The 16,027-nt window shown below is 50.7% G+C and overlaps 1 protein-coding gene across 2 annotated transcripts in view; it reads left to right on the top strand.

Annotated features, from left to right (window-relative positions):
- Nucleotides 1-11,325: 11,325 nt before the first annotated feature.
- Nucleotides 11,326-16,027, top strand: part of EDAR (ectodysplasin A receptor) — a 34,058-nt gene continuing 29,356 nt past the window's right edge. For both annotated transcript variants that reach the window (XM_042931825.1, XM_042931826.1), the window contains exons 1-4: nt 11,326-11,718; nt 14,526-14,693; nt 15,015-15,083; nt 15,810-15,932. In XM_042931825.1, the coding sequence (XP_042787759.1) occupies nt 11,710-11,718; nt 14,526-14,693; nt 15,015-15,083; nt 15,810-15,932 (369 nt within the window). In that variant the 5' untranslated portion in view covers nt 11,326-11,709. The remainder of the gene's footprint in view (nt 11,719-14,525; nt 14,694-15,014; nt 15,084-15,809; nt 15,933-16,027) is intronic.

Raw genomic sequence — 16,027 nt, forward strand, 5'->3', positions numbered from 1 at the left:
TTTTTGAAGAAAGGCACAGGGTAGGAGCATGAATATAGCATGATGACAGCCATCTATGTCATATTCATGTGTAACTTAACCACATGAGGAATGAATGAAGCCATCAAGAAGAGGTTTCAGTCTCTACACCAGTGACCCCCGGGCGCTGAGGGACACAAACCCCTCACTCTCCCCCAAGGCTTGTCAGACCAGCTTCAACTGGGGAACCCTTGATGAACCTATAAGGGGCCTTTGGTAGTTCATCCTCCCCAAGGCTCACCTGTTACTGTGCTTGAAGAAAGAACAGAAAAAAAGAGTCCTCTTTCAAACCGGTAGAACAAGACCCCGAGTTTAACAGGAAGGATCCAAATGTACAAGTTGCTTGCTTAATGGTGGGACTCTACTTCAGGGTAAGAGGCCTCCCAGGGGTTACCGGGCATGCATTCTTGGCCCTGTACTGTCCGGGTCACCAGCCCACAGAAACACCACCTGTGCTAGGCCATTTCCATGTCAGGAGACTAAGGACTAAGGTGAGAGGAGTGGCTGATCCCAGGATCAAGGGCAGGGAAACGATCCATATGCTCAGGAACAAACAAACTCAGACTTCAAAGACTGGGCACATGAGGATGTCTGTGTTGCTGCTGGTAGGTTTTCTCAGTGCCCGCCTATCCAGGTTCTCAGGGCATGAACTCTTCAAGGGAGTCCAAACTCCTGCAGGAGTACCCAGGAGTTAAGCATCCATGGAGCTGGCGCGATGTTGAAAGGGGAGAGGAGATAACAGGAACTCGCCGGAACCACACAGCTCCAGGCGTCTTCAAGGGCCCCCCTGTGGAAGGGGAACGGAGTCTCACTCATCACAACAGGCCTACTCAGTGGGGCTGCCAGTGGGGGACACAGACTGCTGGCCTCCCAAAGAACCATCCAGCTCTCACAGGCCTGCAACAGTTAGATGAAGCCCAGTCCACCTTGCACCGACCCCAGGCTCCTTTACTGACTTGCCTCTCTCACCCTGTCCACTCCCCACTCTCTCTGTGGCTTCCTCTGTGGCTCCTGGGACCCCTGTTCCTAGGCTGAGCAGAATGGTAGGAAGTGAAGCAAGTCTGGGTTTATGCCTAAGCTCTCCCACCTCTGTTTGTGTGACCTCAGGCAAATCACTCAACCTCTCTGAGCCTCCATTGGCTCACAAATTAAATGAGGAATAGCGAGTGCCTATCTTGCAATGTTCAGAGGATTAAAAAAGAGTGTGTGTACGAACAGACCTGGTGCTGGGTATGCCCTCCATAAATACTCTCAGGAGTATTGTCCTAAGAGGACATCTTCCTGCAGCAAACACATCTGGGGGCTCTACTCCCTAAACATAATGCCTGAAGAAACCTTTCTCTTAGGCCCTGGCTGAGTTTTCATCAGATAAGGGGCACAGGAAAGGCCACTGCTTTCTCTAACTAGAAGAGAACCTTTGAGTGGGGGAACCTTGCCTTGCACCTGCTGATAACCCCACACCCACCATCTAGCCCTGTCTCCCACTCCCCTGGATGCACACATTCATTCCTAGTCTGGGAAGAAGTCCCAGCCTTTCAGGTCCCCAGGACCACAGTGTCCTCAGAAATGAGGGCCACACACATGCACTGTGATTGCTTTTTCTCTGAGCCAGTTCTGTGTGACATCTTAGGACAGAAGAATTTTGTTGAGGATGGTTATTTGTCATGGCAAATATACCAGCAATCTTTCTGAAGTGACTGGAAAGCACCACTGATTCAGCTCTGGGAAAATGCTGTCATTTTTCTTGTGCTTCGACTCTTCCCTTTTGGCCATGTGCTCAGGCTGGTGTGGAAGGGGCAGTGGGTTTCATCTGTGGACCCTCACAACTGGTGTATAGCATCTCTGTGGCAGGCCCCAACAGAGTTGGGGGGCTGGCCAAGATGGAGGGGTCATGTGGAGCCCCTCAAAGGGAGCAGCTCAATGGAAGCAGTGTGGAAGCTGCCAGATGGTGCCTTCCAGGCCCCTCTGGTGACAAGTGAAAGTGGCTGCAACCATAAGTCCTCCTCTGGATGTGTCTAGAGCAGACTTAGACCAAGACCAGGAGCAGCCCCATTTGGAACCTGTCTGATGTTTTAGTCACCTACAACAGATGTGTGGTCAGGACTGCCCAGGTCCAGGAAACAACCAAAAACCACTTTTAAAACATAATCTTTGGGGCTCACTGAGTTAAGCGTCTGACTCTTGGTTTCAGCTCAGGTCATGATCCCCTAGTTCATGAGTTTGAGCCCTGCGTTGGGCTCCATGATAATAGCTCAGAGCTTGGAACCTGCTTCAGATTCTGTCTCCCTCTCTCTCTGCCCCTCCCCTGTTTATATGCTCTCTCTCTCTCTCAAAATAAATAAATAAACTTTTAAAAAAATGTAATCTTACAAAAAGAAATCGAATGAATGAACATCATGGTGTTTCAATACATGGGGTATTATTCAGCATTACAGAGGAACTAGCTCTCACAGCCTGGAGAAACCACAGTAATTACACTCAGTGAAAGAAAAGCCAGATACAAAGAGCCCATGTGGCCTGACTGCACTCGTGAGAGCTGAAACAAGCAGAACTCATCTGGAGTGATCAACAGTGGCCCAGCAGGGGCAGGCTAATGGCAAAGGGCTACATGAAGACCTTTGGGAAGTATCACAATTGGGTGCTGGTTACATGGTATATACTGTATTGAAATCACCACCTATGCCCTGGAAGCATGAGGATTTTACTGTGAGTGAATTATACCTTAAGAAAGCTGATTATTTTTTTCAAAGTAAGAACAATAAGGACATAAAAATATGTGCCATTCTCTGTGCTGACTGCTCAGAGCCTGGAGCCTGTTTCAGATTCTGTGTCTCCCTCTCTCTCTGACCCTCCCCCGTTCATGCTCTGTCTCTCTCTGTCTCAAAAATAAACGCTAAAAAATTAAAAAAAAAAAAAAAATATGTGCCATTAACCAGAACAGTAAGCCATCAGTTCTTAGGAGACATGCAGACTCTGAGAACACAGCTTTAATCATTTTGAACTCTTCCCCATTGGATGTGCCTGTCCACATGTGGGCCATAACGTGTGCAGCACATCACACGTGTGCGATGATGGAGCGCACTGCCTCAGAAGCGGCTTCTCTCTTGCTCTGTGCCTAACTGCACATGGATGTTGTATGATGGCACTGTTAGGTTTTGCTGCAGAAGATGAATAGAACAGAAGGCCTAATTGCCTTCATCTCCAGCATCTGTCTGAGGCTCAGGGCCACCAGAGAGCCCGGAGTGCAAAGGCCACGACATATGGCCACCTCCTTAGCGAAAGGCCCTCTTATCTCTCTGGGCTCAGACTTCAAAGAGAGGCGTGGAGGGTAGAGCGGATGGGGGTGCTATGGGGGTGGAGACACGGAGGAGCCGCATGCCCTTGGCCTGCCTTCTGCACACCCTCAGCTCACCTTTCCTTTCAGACACCCGTCTGGGAGGCCCCCCTGCCCCGCCTCCGCCACCCAAGTGGGAGCCGTCTCAATTACCCACAATAACCATCCTCAGAGAGCAGCAGGCTGTCTGAGGGCCCCTCGGGGGCAAATAATAATAGCAACAATTTTTAGATCCTTCTTGCCTCATTGCTTGCCACGGCTTTGTAGCTAATTTAAGATCTATTGATCCCAGTGCCAATAAGTGGTTTATCTCCTTCAACTTCCTTTACTTAAAGGATATCTTCAGCGTCAAATTAATGTCTTTTACTTGGCCGACAGGGCTTGGGATTCTCGTAGTGTGTCTTCCAGTAATTGTTTATTATGTTCTCATTTTGGTTGTGCTGTTAGGTAAAATTTCATGTTTCAGATACATCTGTGAATCAAGCCTCACCTCCATAACACAGTGAACAGTTTTAAGGTGCCAATGCTCTGCTCTCTAGTGGATCTTGACACACGAAGAATGGCCAGATTTGGGGGTGATGGGGTGGGCTGAAAGCGTTGCTTTCCAAATATCTCTGAGCTGGTGAAAGCAAAGAAACAAGGACCATGAGCTGCGAGAAACCTGGCACAGTAGCCCCTTGGCAGAAAATAAGAAAGAGATCTTGATTTTGTCAGAATGTAGTTCAGGAAGTAGCTCATTTGTCTGTTGCTTGGAGAAGAGGACAGAGCAGTGACCTGGAGGGAATGCCCTGCAATGTTCAGTGGCCCCAGTGGGGCACATACCTCCTCAAGCCTCAGTCCATGCCCATCCTCCTTCCTCTCCCTTTCCATGTATTCCTGGCTAACCACTGGCCATTCTTCCTTGCGTGGGTCTGGGCAGGCTTTCCAACTCCCCGCATCCACCATATTGTGAGACAGTACCAGGGCAGGGACTGTGACAATTTGTTTGTTCAGCCTGGTCCAGAGTAGGTATCTAATTAATATTGTATGCATGGATGGATGGCTGGAAAGGATAGCTGGACAGATGGGTGGATGGATCAATGGAAGGACAGATTAGACAAATAGAAGGATGGATGGCATGCATATTGAAGGGCTGGAGAGTGGCTGGTACTATGTCTCAACAAAATTTCATGTTTATATGTTTATATAAAAGCCCTAGAAAAACTTCGTTATGTAATTTAAGGCAACACATTCGAGTTACAGTTATCTTCCTGATTTCACCCTAAAAATGCCTTCTGTCGATTTTGGGAAGGCAATAAAAAATAGGGACTCTTTTTAAAGCTTCACCTGGCTTTATCACTTCTACAAGATCCTTTCAGCTTTGAGGTATTAAATGAAATAGAAATGAAACTGTGAGCACATATCTTTACAGCAGGAGCTCCGGATAAGGATAATTGCTCTCCCTCTGAACTTTCCAGATGTGTATTTTCTGGCCATGTTATTTTCATGAGGCAGCCATCAAGACTGCAGTAGCATGCAAGTGCCATGTTCTGTTCCAAATGCAGGGGAGAGCTTCCCTCCTCTTTTGGGCTCTAGCCCCAGCTCTCGCTGCACAAATGCAGAAGCACCTGCTTAATAAGGTAATTAGTATTCTAAGAAGCCCGGGCCTAGTCTGACAAACAATAATAATAATTTTGGTGTTTAGGGAGTGTTCTTAGGCCATGGCTGTCTACAGCACTTCATAAACAATTACCATCAGCACTGGTTTCTACGTAGGAAAATGAAAACTGACAGGAAAGGGTAAGTCAAATAGAAAGATCTGATGAACAGATCTGGTGAACAGAAATGTCCAAAATGCTGATTTTCCTTGCTCTGTGCTGCTTTTCCCGATTCTGCTGCTGAAGAGTGAAGGCTCCCCACAGAATCTGGAATAGTTTGATGCACTTATTTGTATTAGTAGTGATGCTTCAAAGAAAAAGCTAGAATTATCAAAAATAAATGTCATGTGCTGTTTTTATTTGTGCAAGAATGTCTGTTTCCTGAGTATTATTTCAGTTAAAACTTAAACCTTGGGGACTCTCATTTTCAACCTTCAACTCAAATCAGCAGAGCCTTTATCAGCAGAGCCCCCTGAGGGTTCAGCTGCAGATGGATCTCCTGTGCAGGGCAGGGGGTTGGTGGGCTGTGTGTGGCTTTGCCAGCAGAGCAGGTAGACTTCCTTGGGCCTTTGTACCCAGCTGTCCCTCTCCATTGCCTCCCTGCACCTGCCCCAAAATTCTGGGAACACGGAGGTAGCTCCTCCTGCTCCCCCTTGAGAACCCATCAACCCTGTATTCTGTTAACCCTTTTACAGTATAGCTATCAGATGAACATTTTCTGACCAAAGCCCCCAGTGGCCTCTCACCCAGGCTAGGCCACCGCAGGCTGACCTGAGAGGCAAAAGGTGGAGCCCTAGACTTGTCCCAGGGGTGAATTCTAGTGGATGGAGCCTGGTGGCCCCTGAGCACAGTGCCTCCAACAGACAAGGAAAGATCTTTGACCTTAGAAAAAATTGTTTTGTATACCCACACATGCATGCATACGTATGTATGTATACATATATATACAATATATGACGTGTATATGTTTTCAATCAAAATCACACTGTTGAGAGAATATATGGACATTGGTGATGCTGGTGAAGTCAATTTCCCTGTCATGGCCCTGAAACCTTCACCTCGGAGCTCTAAGTGCAGATTTCTCAGGGCAGTGGTCAAGAACAGAGACTGGCCCTTTAAAACCCTCATGCGCTGTGATTTAAAGCTCTAAGACACCCCGCTGTACTGCATTGCAGGGACTTCTCTCAACCTTCCTTCTCTGTCCCTCTGGGATTCTGCTTTTGAGCTTTGGGAGGCAGGGAGGCACCTGTCAGTCTTGGCAAGACATTAGCACCTCTGCCCCTTTTCTTGTGCTGTCCCTGACCCCTGGCTGCACTTTCTTGGGCAGGGCAGCCCAGTAGTCAGGCCCTGTGTGGCAGCGTTGCCTGCCCAGCCAGAGTGGCTAAGAACAGGACAGGCCATTTAATTTGCAGGCCCGTGCAAAATGGAAATGGGGCGGGGGGGGGGGGGCAGTCTCCTTTAAAAATCACTAAGAACTTCAAGATGGCAAGCTCAGGGCCCTTCCTATGGGCTGGTGTGACAGCAAGGTCCCCATTCCCTGCTGCAATGGGATGGACGGTCCCAGGATGTCTTGTAGGCCTTCCAGTGAGACTGACTTGACTCAAACAGAAATGAAAGACAATGAGTTCACCTCTTCACAATGTAGCATTAATTAGCATGATCCAACTGGGATGGGGGATGGGGGGGGGGGGGGTTGCTTCCTGAGAGCCATAAGTCACGTCAAATGGAAATGTTTTCAGCTGCTCTTATAATGACCTCCACAGGCTCCTGGAGGGTGAGTGAATCTGTCTCTGTTGGTGGCAAGTGGAGGCCTTTCCGGGGGAGTCTGGGGAGCAAAGGAATCCTGTGGATGAGTGGGGAGGAGGCCACCAGCAGCCTTCCCCCGGGCATTCTTCTGTGGGAGGGGAGAGTGTGGGAGGCCGGGGAGAAGAGGGTAGTGTTGGGTGGGCAGGGAGTGGGGAGCCACCTCCCCAGAACACAGGCAGCTGCCAGTGCCTTGCCTCTCTACAAAGCGCTTGTGCTGAGGACCAGGGTGGGCTGGCCACAGACCTCACCATCTCTGTCTCCTGTCCCCCATCCTGCGGTGTGGGTCACAAGGACAGCACTGTGCCTGGGGGGCCCGTGGGACCTCTGTCCCCAGTCACTGCAACCAGATGAGGATGAGGGCAGTCAGCCAGCACCGCCTTCTGAGAATTCTCTGGCAAGTGAGCATGGTGTAGAGGTGGAAGGGGCCAGGAACAAGAGGGACCCATGCTCTACATGCTTTGAAAGGTAACTCAGAAGCCCTCATTCCTACAAAGTCTTCCCCAGCCCAACTGCCTCCACCCCTTCCCACAGATTCAGGGCAGACAGTGCCTGAGGTGTGGCTCTGGGGCTTATACCACCTTCCCAGAGAGAAGCAGCCTTTAAGGGAAAGGCAGCATCTTCATAGGTCCAGGGCAATCAGATGGAGCTGGGGGGAGGGGGATGGCAACTGGATCAAGAAGGTAAAGCCACCGAGACTCAACTGTCTGCTGTATCTGGTAGTGACTCTCTGTATTCCAAAGGTGATAACTAAAATGGAGTACAGCCTCCTTCCTGCCATAGTGCTTGCCGGACCCCTGGAGGCCACTGTGATGACAGGTGTCCACTGAAGCAGAGCTAGCCCCCTGAGGGCAAAGGTCATCCCAAAGACAAACTGCTGTAGGGAAGGAAAACTTTTACCTTCTTCCTTTCTCAGTTCTTTGGCTGGTCTGATAAGTAAATTGATGGAAGACAGATTAATCGGGGGGAAACCATTTAGTTTTGTACCTATAAGAGTGCATAAAAATATGGGACTCGAGTGACCAAAGCAAGCAGCTTTGTACCTTTTAGACAGAGAAATGGTAAATTAGTGAGGAATTGACAAGACAAGGAAGCCTGGGCTTGGGGTGGTAAAGGAGTGAAGCAGTACAGGGTTTGTATACACAGCTTTCTCAGCCCTGAATTCCCAACTCTGGCAATGAGGATGTATCTACCTCCAGGTGCAAGGGCACCTTTCACATGGGAGATTTATGTCCTGCTTTGAGGGGGACAGAGGAGGGTCAGAGTGTCCTTCTTGCACCAGCTGTTTCTTGAGTAACTTAAAATATGCCATATGCGAAAGTGGCATATTTAGTGGTGGCCTGCCCTGAACCCCATTATAGCCAGCATGAAGCTAGACCCGAGGGAGTGGCCCTTAGAAATGCAAGAAGTGGGCTGAAGTTTTGTGTCATTGTGTGTGTTGTATCTGTGTCCCAGGCAGATGAAGATGCAATGGGGCAGGGACCTTTCTGTCTCTCACCATCCCCAGGGTCTCTATACACAGTAGCAGCTTGTGGTCACTGTTGAATAAACCATGAATGAATGAATGAATGAATGAAAGCAAAGGAATCCCAGTGTCTAGCATACAGTCCTGGGCAGGGTGAGGCTAAAGACAGCATTCATTACTTGGGAGAGGGTCAGAATTTAAGGAGGGAGAGACCCAGAAGAAGCCCTTTCCTGGGTCTGCCAAGGGGACTCAAACACGGCCTGAGTACAAAGTCACTGGGAGGTCACAGGACCCACACTTCTCACGTTTTCATGTGTGCACAGAGCACCCAGGGAGCTAGCTGAAAAGCAGATTCTGATGCTGCAGGGCTGCAAGGGGTCTGAGATTCAACACTGCAGCCGGGTGGTGCTGCAGCTGCCCCAGAGATCCCACCTGGGCATCAAGGTTGGATGGACACTGCTCTTAGTGGCTTCCTGCCTGCTGATTTTACTTTATTTCCACCTTACCTGAATATCCAGGCAAACCTCAGTCTTGGAGGCGGGCCCAGTCCACACGTGGCTGTGTGAAGGGAAACTGCTCCCACTCACTGGTGTCCGAAGCTCGGCAGTTACAGGCAAAAGGATGAGCTAGCAGTGGCCTGAGGACCATGGACAACCTCTTCCCCCTCTGATGCTGAGGGCTTTCACACCTCACATGGACTGCCAGTTGTCCAATCCCCAAGGCAAGGCTAGTACCCATGACCCTGACACACAAACACGCAGAATCCTTCTGCTATGCATGCGGCCTTATCAATGGGTGGGAATACCACAGAGAGCTTCTGAGAGTACGAGGTGGGGTGTCATCTCCTGAGGAGACTGCTACTGCTGTCAGACGAGCAGCAGACTGGGTTCCACCAGCAGGGTCCCCACCTGGAGCCACCAGGCCCTGAGCGCTAACAAGTCGCGTAACCTTCCTGAGCCCCTGCTCTTGGAACACGGGAGCCCTGCTATCTAATGATGCTTGTAGGAAGCAGTGTAGGAGACAGCGTTTGAGACTGTCAAATGCTATTAAGGAAGATGGCATTATTGTTCTTTCTAAGCCACTCATGCAGATGGCAGTAACTCCCAACCATCCCCACAGTAACCCAGAGCTAAGAAGTCAAACCCCCTCCCACAGCCTGAGATGCTGTCACACAGTGGTCACTGTGACCTCTGTTTCTTAAGAACACTGTCACTTTTTACTTTCGTGGTGCTGCCAAACCCGCTCAGGACTGTCACACTTGGGGTCTCCTGGATTCCTCACAACAATGACTCAGTTGGAAAGGGGGCTGAAATACTCCATTTTTATAGAGAATGTGTGCTGCTCTCTGAGGGGGTCATACCAAGCAGGACAAGAAAGCAAAACCTCCTGAGGATGGCCCCTAAGGGAGCCCACAGTCCTGCAAACCTTGTCATTCCCTTAGAATAAAAAAAAAATTGCCTACATTGTGGGTACCCTGGAACATGTTTACTTACATAAAGCAGGGCAGTGGTGAGCAGTGGGGGCAGGCTGTGGGGACAGACTGTGTAGATTCAAATCCTGGCTCTGCCTGACTGCTGCACAGCCTTGAGCAAGTTACACAGCCTCTCTGTGCCTTGGCTTCTGTGTGAGCAAATGGAGTTGTAGAAGTTCCCACCAGCTCAGCAGTGGTGAGGATTAGGTGGTTATACAGGCTGAGGTGCCCGCCCGGCCTAGTGTCTGGGAGGTACTCAGTACTCTAGAAGTGCTGGCAAGGAGGATGGTGGATCCTGTATGCCGACACCAGTAAATGAGGTTGAGGAGATGGGTGCACCTGGCCTCAGGGAGTGAGTGAGCACAGGCTGTGCTGCTGGAGAGGCCCGAGGCAGTGGGTTGGCACAGTCTGGCATGTGGAGTCCCTGCACCCTATGCCCAGGTGGGGACCCGGTGCCGGGGTCTTGGGCTGTGTGGGCCTGTGAGTCCCTCCCAGGGAGGCTGCAGCTCTGCCATTCCCCGTAGCCTCTCTGTGCACATGGTCCTGCTTCATGCACAGCTAAATGCATGGGTCTCACTTCCTGGCTTCTCTGGAACACCTGTCATGAGCAATTTATATCCAAACAAGCAAGACTCTTCTTCACCTCTCAAGTTAACTGCATTTAGAGGTGAAGCCGTGTGCTGGAATGTGGTGTCTCTTCTTTACTTTCTATCTTGAAATAATTTCCACCTTACAGAAAAGTTGCAAGTGTTCATTATTGTTTTTGCCAGATGTGGTGTCTGTTGGCCCCTGGTTTCCTTCCCTGTGGGCAAAGAAGGATGTGCTTCCCCATCTGCAGGAACCCTGGCTTTCTCTTGAGTTCCAGAAAGTCTCCTTGAGCAAAGGAAGTGATCCAACAGTCTCCAGCCTGGCACTTATCTATCCAGAGAAAAGAAGGCACCTGGGAATGGGGTCTCCACCCCTCCTCGAGGCCTAGACCAGGGCTTTTTCTCATGAACAAGTCCTTGTCCACATGACAGCAAGGGATGGACCAATAGAACTCAGGCTGCCTTGACACTGTGACAGCCACGTCTCTCCTTTGCTCAGATATTTCTCACAAGCTCAACTCTTGTGTGCAGCTGCCAGAGGCTGCCTCCTCTTGGAGGCCCTCCAGGTTCTACAATGTGTTCACAGTTGTGACATCTCCCACCTGTGTTCGTTCCAACTCAGGAAGAACTTCACATGCCTCCCATGCACCCAGCAGCCAAACGGAGACCTGGGTCAACTTGGTTCTCAGTTTCCTTAGTCCTGGCCCCTCCAGGCCCTCCTCTCCACCCTCTGACCCCCTAAGGTCAGGGCACCATCAGCATCTTTCAGGCTTCCTCCCTCCTGCCTTGTCCTGTCTAAGCCAGTGGTTTTCAGATTACTGATCATGTCCCAGTGATGGTTTTCCTGATCGCTGTCTTGGGCTACAACCACTGCCATTGTTCTGTCGGAATAAAAATAGTAGGATGGAGTAGATCACAGTCCATTGTGTTCGGTAAGTATAAATATTGTTTCACTTGCTTTGGGGCGTGTGTGTGTGTGTGTGTGTGTGTGTGTGTGTGTGTGTTGGGTGGCATTACGACATACACTTCTTGCCAGAGTTGGCCCCTTCTGTCACTGCAATGGCAAGTTGGTCCCGCCACTCTCTCATTGCATCGCACAGCCTTTGTGTGAGACCCATGGCAACCTGATGATGTCATCTGACCTCATGCTCAGCCCTCTGGTCCAGCTGTGGCTTCGCCTCCAGCCATTTGGGCCCCCTACTTCCACTTCCTAGGAGACCTTTTTCCCACCTCTTTCCAAGTGAACTTTTACCTACTCTTTAGGACCTAGGTGAGACTCTGCCTGCCCTGATCTCTTCAAAAATGGATCAGGTGCCTCTGAGGGTGCAAGCCACCTGCCCCTCCAAAGCTTCTCAGTCAGTGGTCTTCATGGGTGGCTTCAATCAGCAACTGAAATGGCCATGGTGAGAGTGTTTATTTTACTAAAATAGTCAAACACTGCAAATCAGACACCTTCCCTGCACACCACAGGATGCCCTGAGCATCTTGGACCTCTAGCCCCCAACGTGTGGGTGACCCTCTGGCCCCTTAACTCTCCAGTCACCTGGAGAGCAGGAGGTGGGCCTCATTCTGTGAGCCCTCCAGCTCTAGCCCAGGACTGGAGAGCCTTTGTAGTTTTGAACAACATCCCAGAGTTGATATATCTCAGCTCCATCCAACCCTCCTGGTTAATAAACCACAAGCTTCTTAAGGGCCACACCTCTGAAAGCCATCCTGAATCTTCTGGTTTTGTGTTAACCACCAAGCTCTCCCAGGAGCACTGTGAAGCAGGGTCCCAACCGCTGTTCCCAGAGCATCTTTCCAGCCCAGGTCTCCAGAGGTCAGCCTGCTTGGTGTTAGCCAAAGTCTTGCCATAAAGTGAGGATGTTATAGGGAATCCATGTGCCAGAAATGCCGAGGCTGGAGCTAAGGTCGTGGTCACAGCAGGGGAGGCTAAATTCAAGTTTGGGAATACACAGGCCTCCCTTCCTCCCCATATGAAGTAGGCATTCATCTTATGCCTGTTTTATGGATAAGGGAACTGAGGCACTGAGAGGCTACATAACTTGCCAAGATGTGATTCAGCCCTTGCTCTTAATCACTACCCTTTTTTTCCTATTTGGTTAACAGCAGGTCTGGGACTGCAGGCTGAGGTCACAGAATGGAAAGGAAACAAACAGGCCAGTAATCCTAGCCGCACTCGTCTCTGCATGTGGGTCCACAGTTCGAGCCTGTTCTCACTGACCCTTGAGTTAGAGCTTGTGCTGGGGTGGTGAGAGTTAAGCCAGAGCAGTGCCTGGGGAGGGGTCAGAGGTCCACAGTCATCAGCTGTTGTTTCCATTGTAGTGTTGTTGTTCTAGGAGGATATGGTGCTGAGGAAGGAACAGTAGACTCCGTGGAAGGCAGGAGAAGCAGTGAACGAGGGCCGGGTGGGCAGAGCTTTCCTGAAAAGGGCTCACCTGGCCATGGGTCTCCGTGCTATCATGAAAGTGGCCACAGGCACTAGGAAACAAAATCGTGGCCATGAGACTGGGTGGTGGCTGGATTCACCTGTGGGAAGAGATGTTTTGGGGACACCTCCATTTCTCCATCACTGTTGGAGCTATAGGGGCTCAGCTCCTTCCACTGTCACCTCTGATGGCTGGCAGGCAAGGGTGCTGCCCTGCTCAGGGCACTGGGGGTCCCCAAAGTAAAAACCAGGAGGTCACTTCTGGGAACAGCTTGGGAACAGCTCCCAGGCCAGGCCAGCTCCCACGTGCAGAGCTTCAAGGGAAATCAGACCTTGGAAATGGAACCCTAACCAGAGGGCTGCCCTTGCCTTCCTCCCTCCACCCCGTTACCTTCTTTGAGAACTGGTAATCGTGGCAGAAATGCATCCAACACGACAGGCTTTGTTTTGCCTTGTGTATTTGTTTTTCTTTTCTGTCTTCTTGGGTTGGCCTGGGAACATCTTTAACGAGCCTTTCAATAAATGCTCTAGGTTGACACTCCGGTGCACCCAGCCCAGCCCTTCTCAGTATTTACAGGGAAGCCCTCCCAGGCTCAGCTATAATTGGAAGTCAATTACATTAGAAACCCTTAGTATTGTTCTTGGAAGGCCTCCAGGGCTGCAACTCTTCTGGGAAGAGCCTCTACCCCGTCTGTAGACCCAATGCAAACCCATCTCTGCTACCCACCATCCTGAAGCAAAGGCTGGGCTGCCACCATCATGAAGCTGGGGTGGCAGGCAGGGAGTTGGTTCCTAAGATCTGGTTGGGACTTTGTACCTTACCCTCCCCACCTGGCAGGACTGCAGGTGGGGCCTCCCTCTGCCTCCCTCCCTGCCTGTCCCAGCTTGCTCCATTGCTAGAAGGAAAACACCCAGAAGTTCACTGCTGGGGTGGCTGGGTGCTTTAATCTTGCCTCAGTTCATTTAGTGTGTCTCAAAAGTAAATGGGGCACTGAATTGCAAGACAGCAAGCGTGGTAGAAAGAGAGAAGAGGCAGCTTTTGTATCTCTTCAAGAGATTCTGGAAACCTAAGCCTTCCCCAAAGCCTCCCCACCAATGTTATTCACAAGTGAAGACACTTCAAGGTAAGCAGGGACAAGATGCTGGAAAGAGCCAAGCCCCCCAGGGCCCTGCCCCATTCCCCTTACTGACACAGTAGTAGCCAGTGGGCCCCTGTCTCTGGAATCACCCTTGGGACATCCTTCTCAGCCTGTTCTCAGAGTAATCAGATGCTTCTTCCCAAAGTGAAATGTCTTTATTGCCTTTTTTCCTGGTCACAAAGTTCACATCATTCTGACACTAGGAAATGTGTGGAAAGGGAGCGTTCCCCATAACCCACCACAGTCCATAGTCATTCCCACCCTATTTCACTCCTGCCAAAAAAAATCTTTATTGAAAATTTAGTGAATATCACTCCAGACCTGCTTCTGTGTATCACGTCCCATGTCTTTGTATAGTCAGGCTCCCAGGTAAGACTGCTTTCAGTTAGAAACACAGGCCTCCCAGTCTGAAAATGGAAAAGTGAAAAACAATACCTCCTCCTTCAAAGCAGTGCATTAATTTAGCAGTTGGTGAAAGCATCTAAACACCTGGGCTGTAGCTACCCTCTGTCTGTTTAGTGGCTGTGTGGCCCTGGGCATGTCACTACCCTCTCTGGGCTTCAATTGTTTCAGCTATAAAATTAAGTGGTTGGACTCATGCACTGAGTCCTTAATCACTCTGACAACAATCTGTTCTTAACAGAGACAAGAAGAGTCTGACTGTGGGGCCGGGAGAGAGGGCAGAGGGCTTGGGGGAGAGGCTATCCTGCCACCATCTCCAGGACTGCTCTGGAGCCAGAAGGTCAGGACCAGCCCTGAGTACCCCTTGACACACTGTGTAAAGCCAGGCTTCCTCAGACTCTGTGAGCAGGTGAACCATCCGCCATTGCCCTGGCTTCCATAATTGGCTCTCAGTGCACTCTGGACCTTTCGTCCTTGCTGGAGGTGGGGGGGGGGTGATACTGGGAGGACCATGGATGGAGTCAGTCCATGTGGCCTGGGGCTCAGCTTAAAACCTACCTTTTCTTTTAGGGTGCATTCATTTCCTGCCTCACTTGCAGGGAGGCCCCTCACACCCAGTGGGACATGGTGGAGGAAGCCAGACTGAGGGTGGGGGCTGGGCTGTGGCCAGCCAGTGCTGGGGCAGCTCAGGCCCTACAGGCACCAGGGTGCCATGAAGTGTGTCTTTCAGGCAAGGCCCCAGGAGAAGATGGCCCACGCGGGAGACTGCAAGCAGATGCCCTGGCTCCCTGTCCTGGTGGTAAGTGCACCCTCACCCTGCGGAGCACCTGCAGTATGGCCCGGGAGGAGGTTCAGTGGGAGCTCCTTCACCTTCCACACTGCTGTAGGCCAGTCCCTTGGCCTCTTACACCTCAGTTTCCACAGCTGTGCAGTGGGATTAATGTTAACGGCACCTCCTTCACCAGGCTCTTTTGAGAGTGCAAAGCACTGAGCAGCACCCGGTCCAAATCAGACTTCTCCTCGGTAGCTTCCTTTCTAGGGGGTCTTTAAATGCTTCCTTGTGTTGCAGTCTATGTAACCCAGTGTCTGTGTGGTGAGCACCATGCTTGTGGTCCTATAGCTGAGAAAGATCCAGGCCCCCATCATGGGACTCCCCAAAGAGGAGAGGCTGCATGTGACTGAAACCTGCCTTTCTAGAGGCTCCAGGAAGAGGGCTGCCTCCTCCATAACCTTAGAGAGGCTGGAAGCAAGATTTCATGGGTGAAGAGAGTTTGGAGCAGGCCTCAAAGATGGGATGGAGTTTTGATGGAGGGGTAAAAGGAGATGCAGGAGTGAAACCAGCTGATGGGAAGCGAGTTGGCCTGCCCAGTTTATTAGCTGCAGTTTCTAGGATTTGGTACCACATGAGTAGTAGCAGGCCCCCACACCCAGACTCCTTCCTCTGCAACATGTGCATGGGGTGCTCACACCTGAGTGTGTCTCCAAGGAGGCACAGAGGCCAAAAGGACCCCCTTTCTTGTGGCAGGTGTCACTGCTGTGTTCAGCCAGAGCAGAATACTCCAACTGCGGAGAGAATGAGTACTACAACCAGACCACGGGACTGTGCCACGAGTGTCCCCAGTGTGGCCCGGGAGAGGAGCCCTACCTGGTAAGGCCCCTGCTAGCTGTGCCTGGGCCTGGCACTCTCTATCACATGAGTGTTGCCCTCATCTGTATCACTCTACTTGTGGTTCCTAAGCTAAA

Source organism: Panthera leo, chromosome A3 (genome assembly GCF_018350215.1).
Source record: "Panthera leo isolate Ple1 chromosome A3, P.leo_Ple1_pat1.1, whole genome shotgun sequence".
In the NCBI taxonomy this organism is placed as follows: domain Eukaryota; kingdom Metazoa; phylum Chordata; class Mammalia; order Carnivora; family Felidae; genus Panthera; species Panthera leo.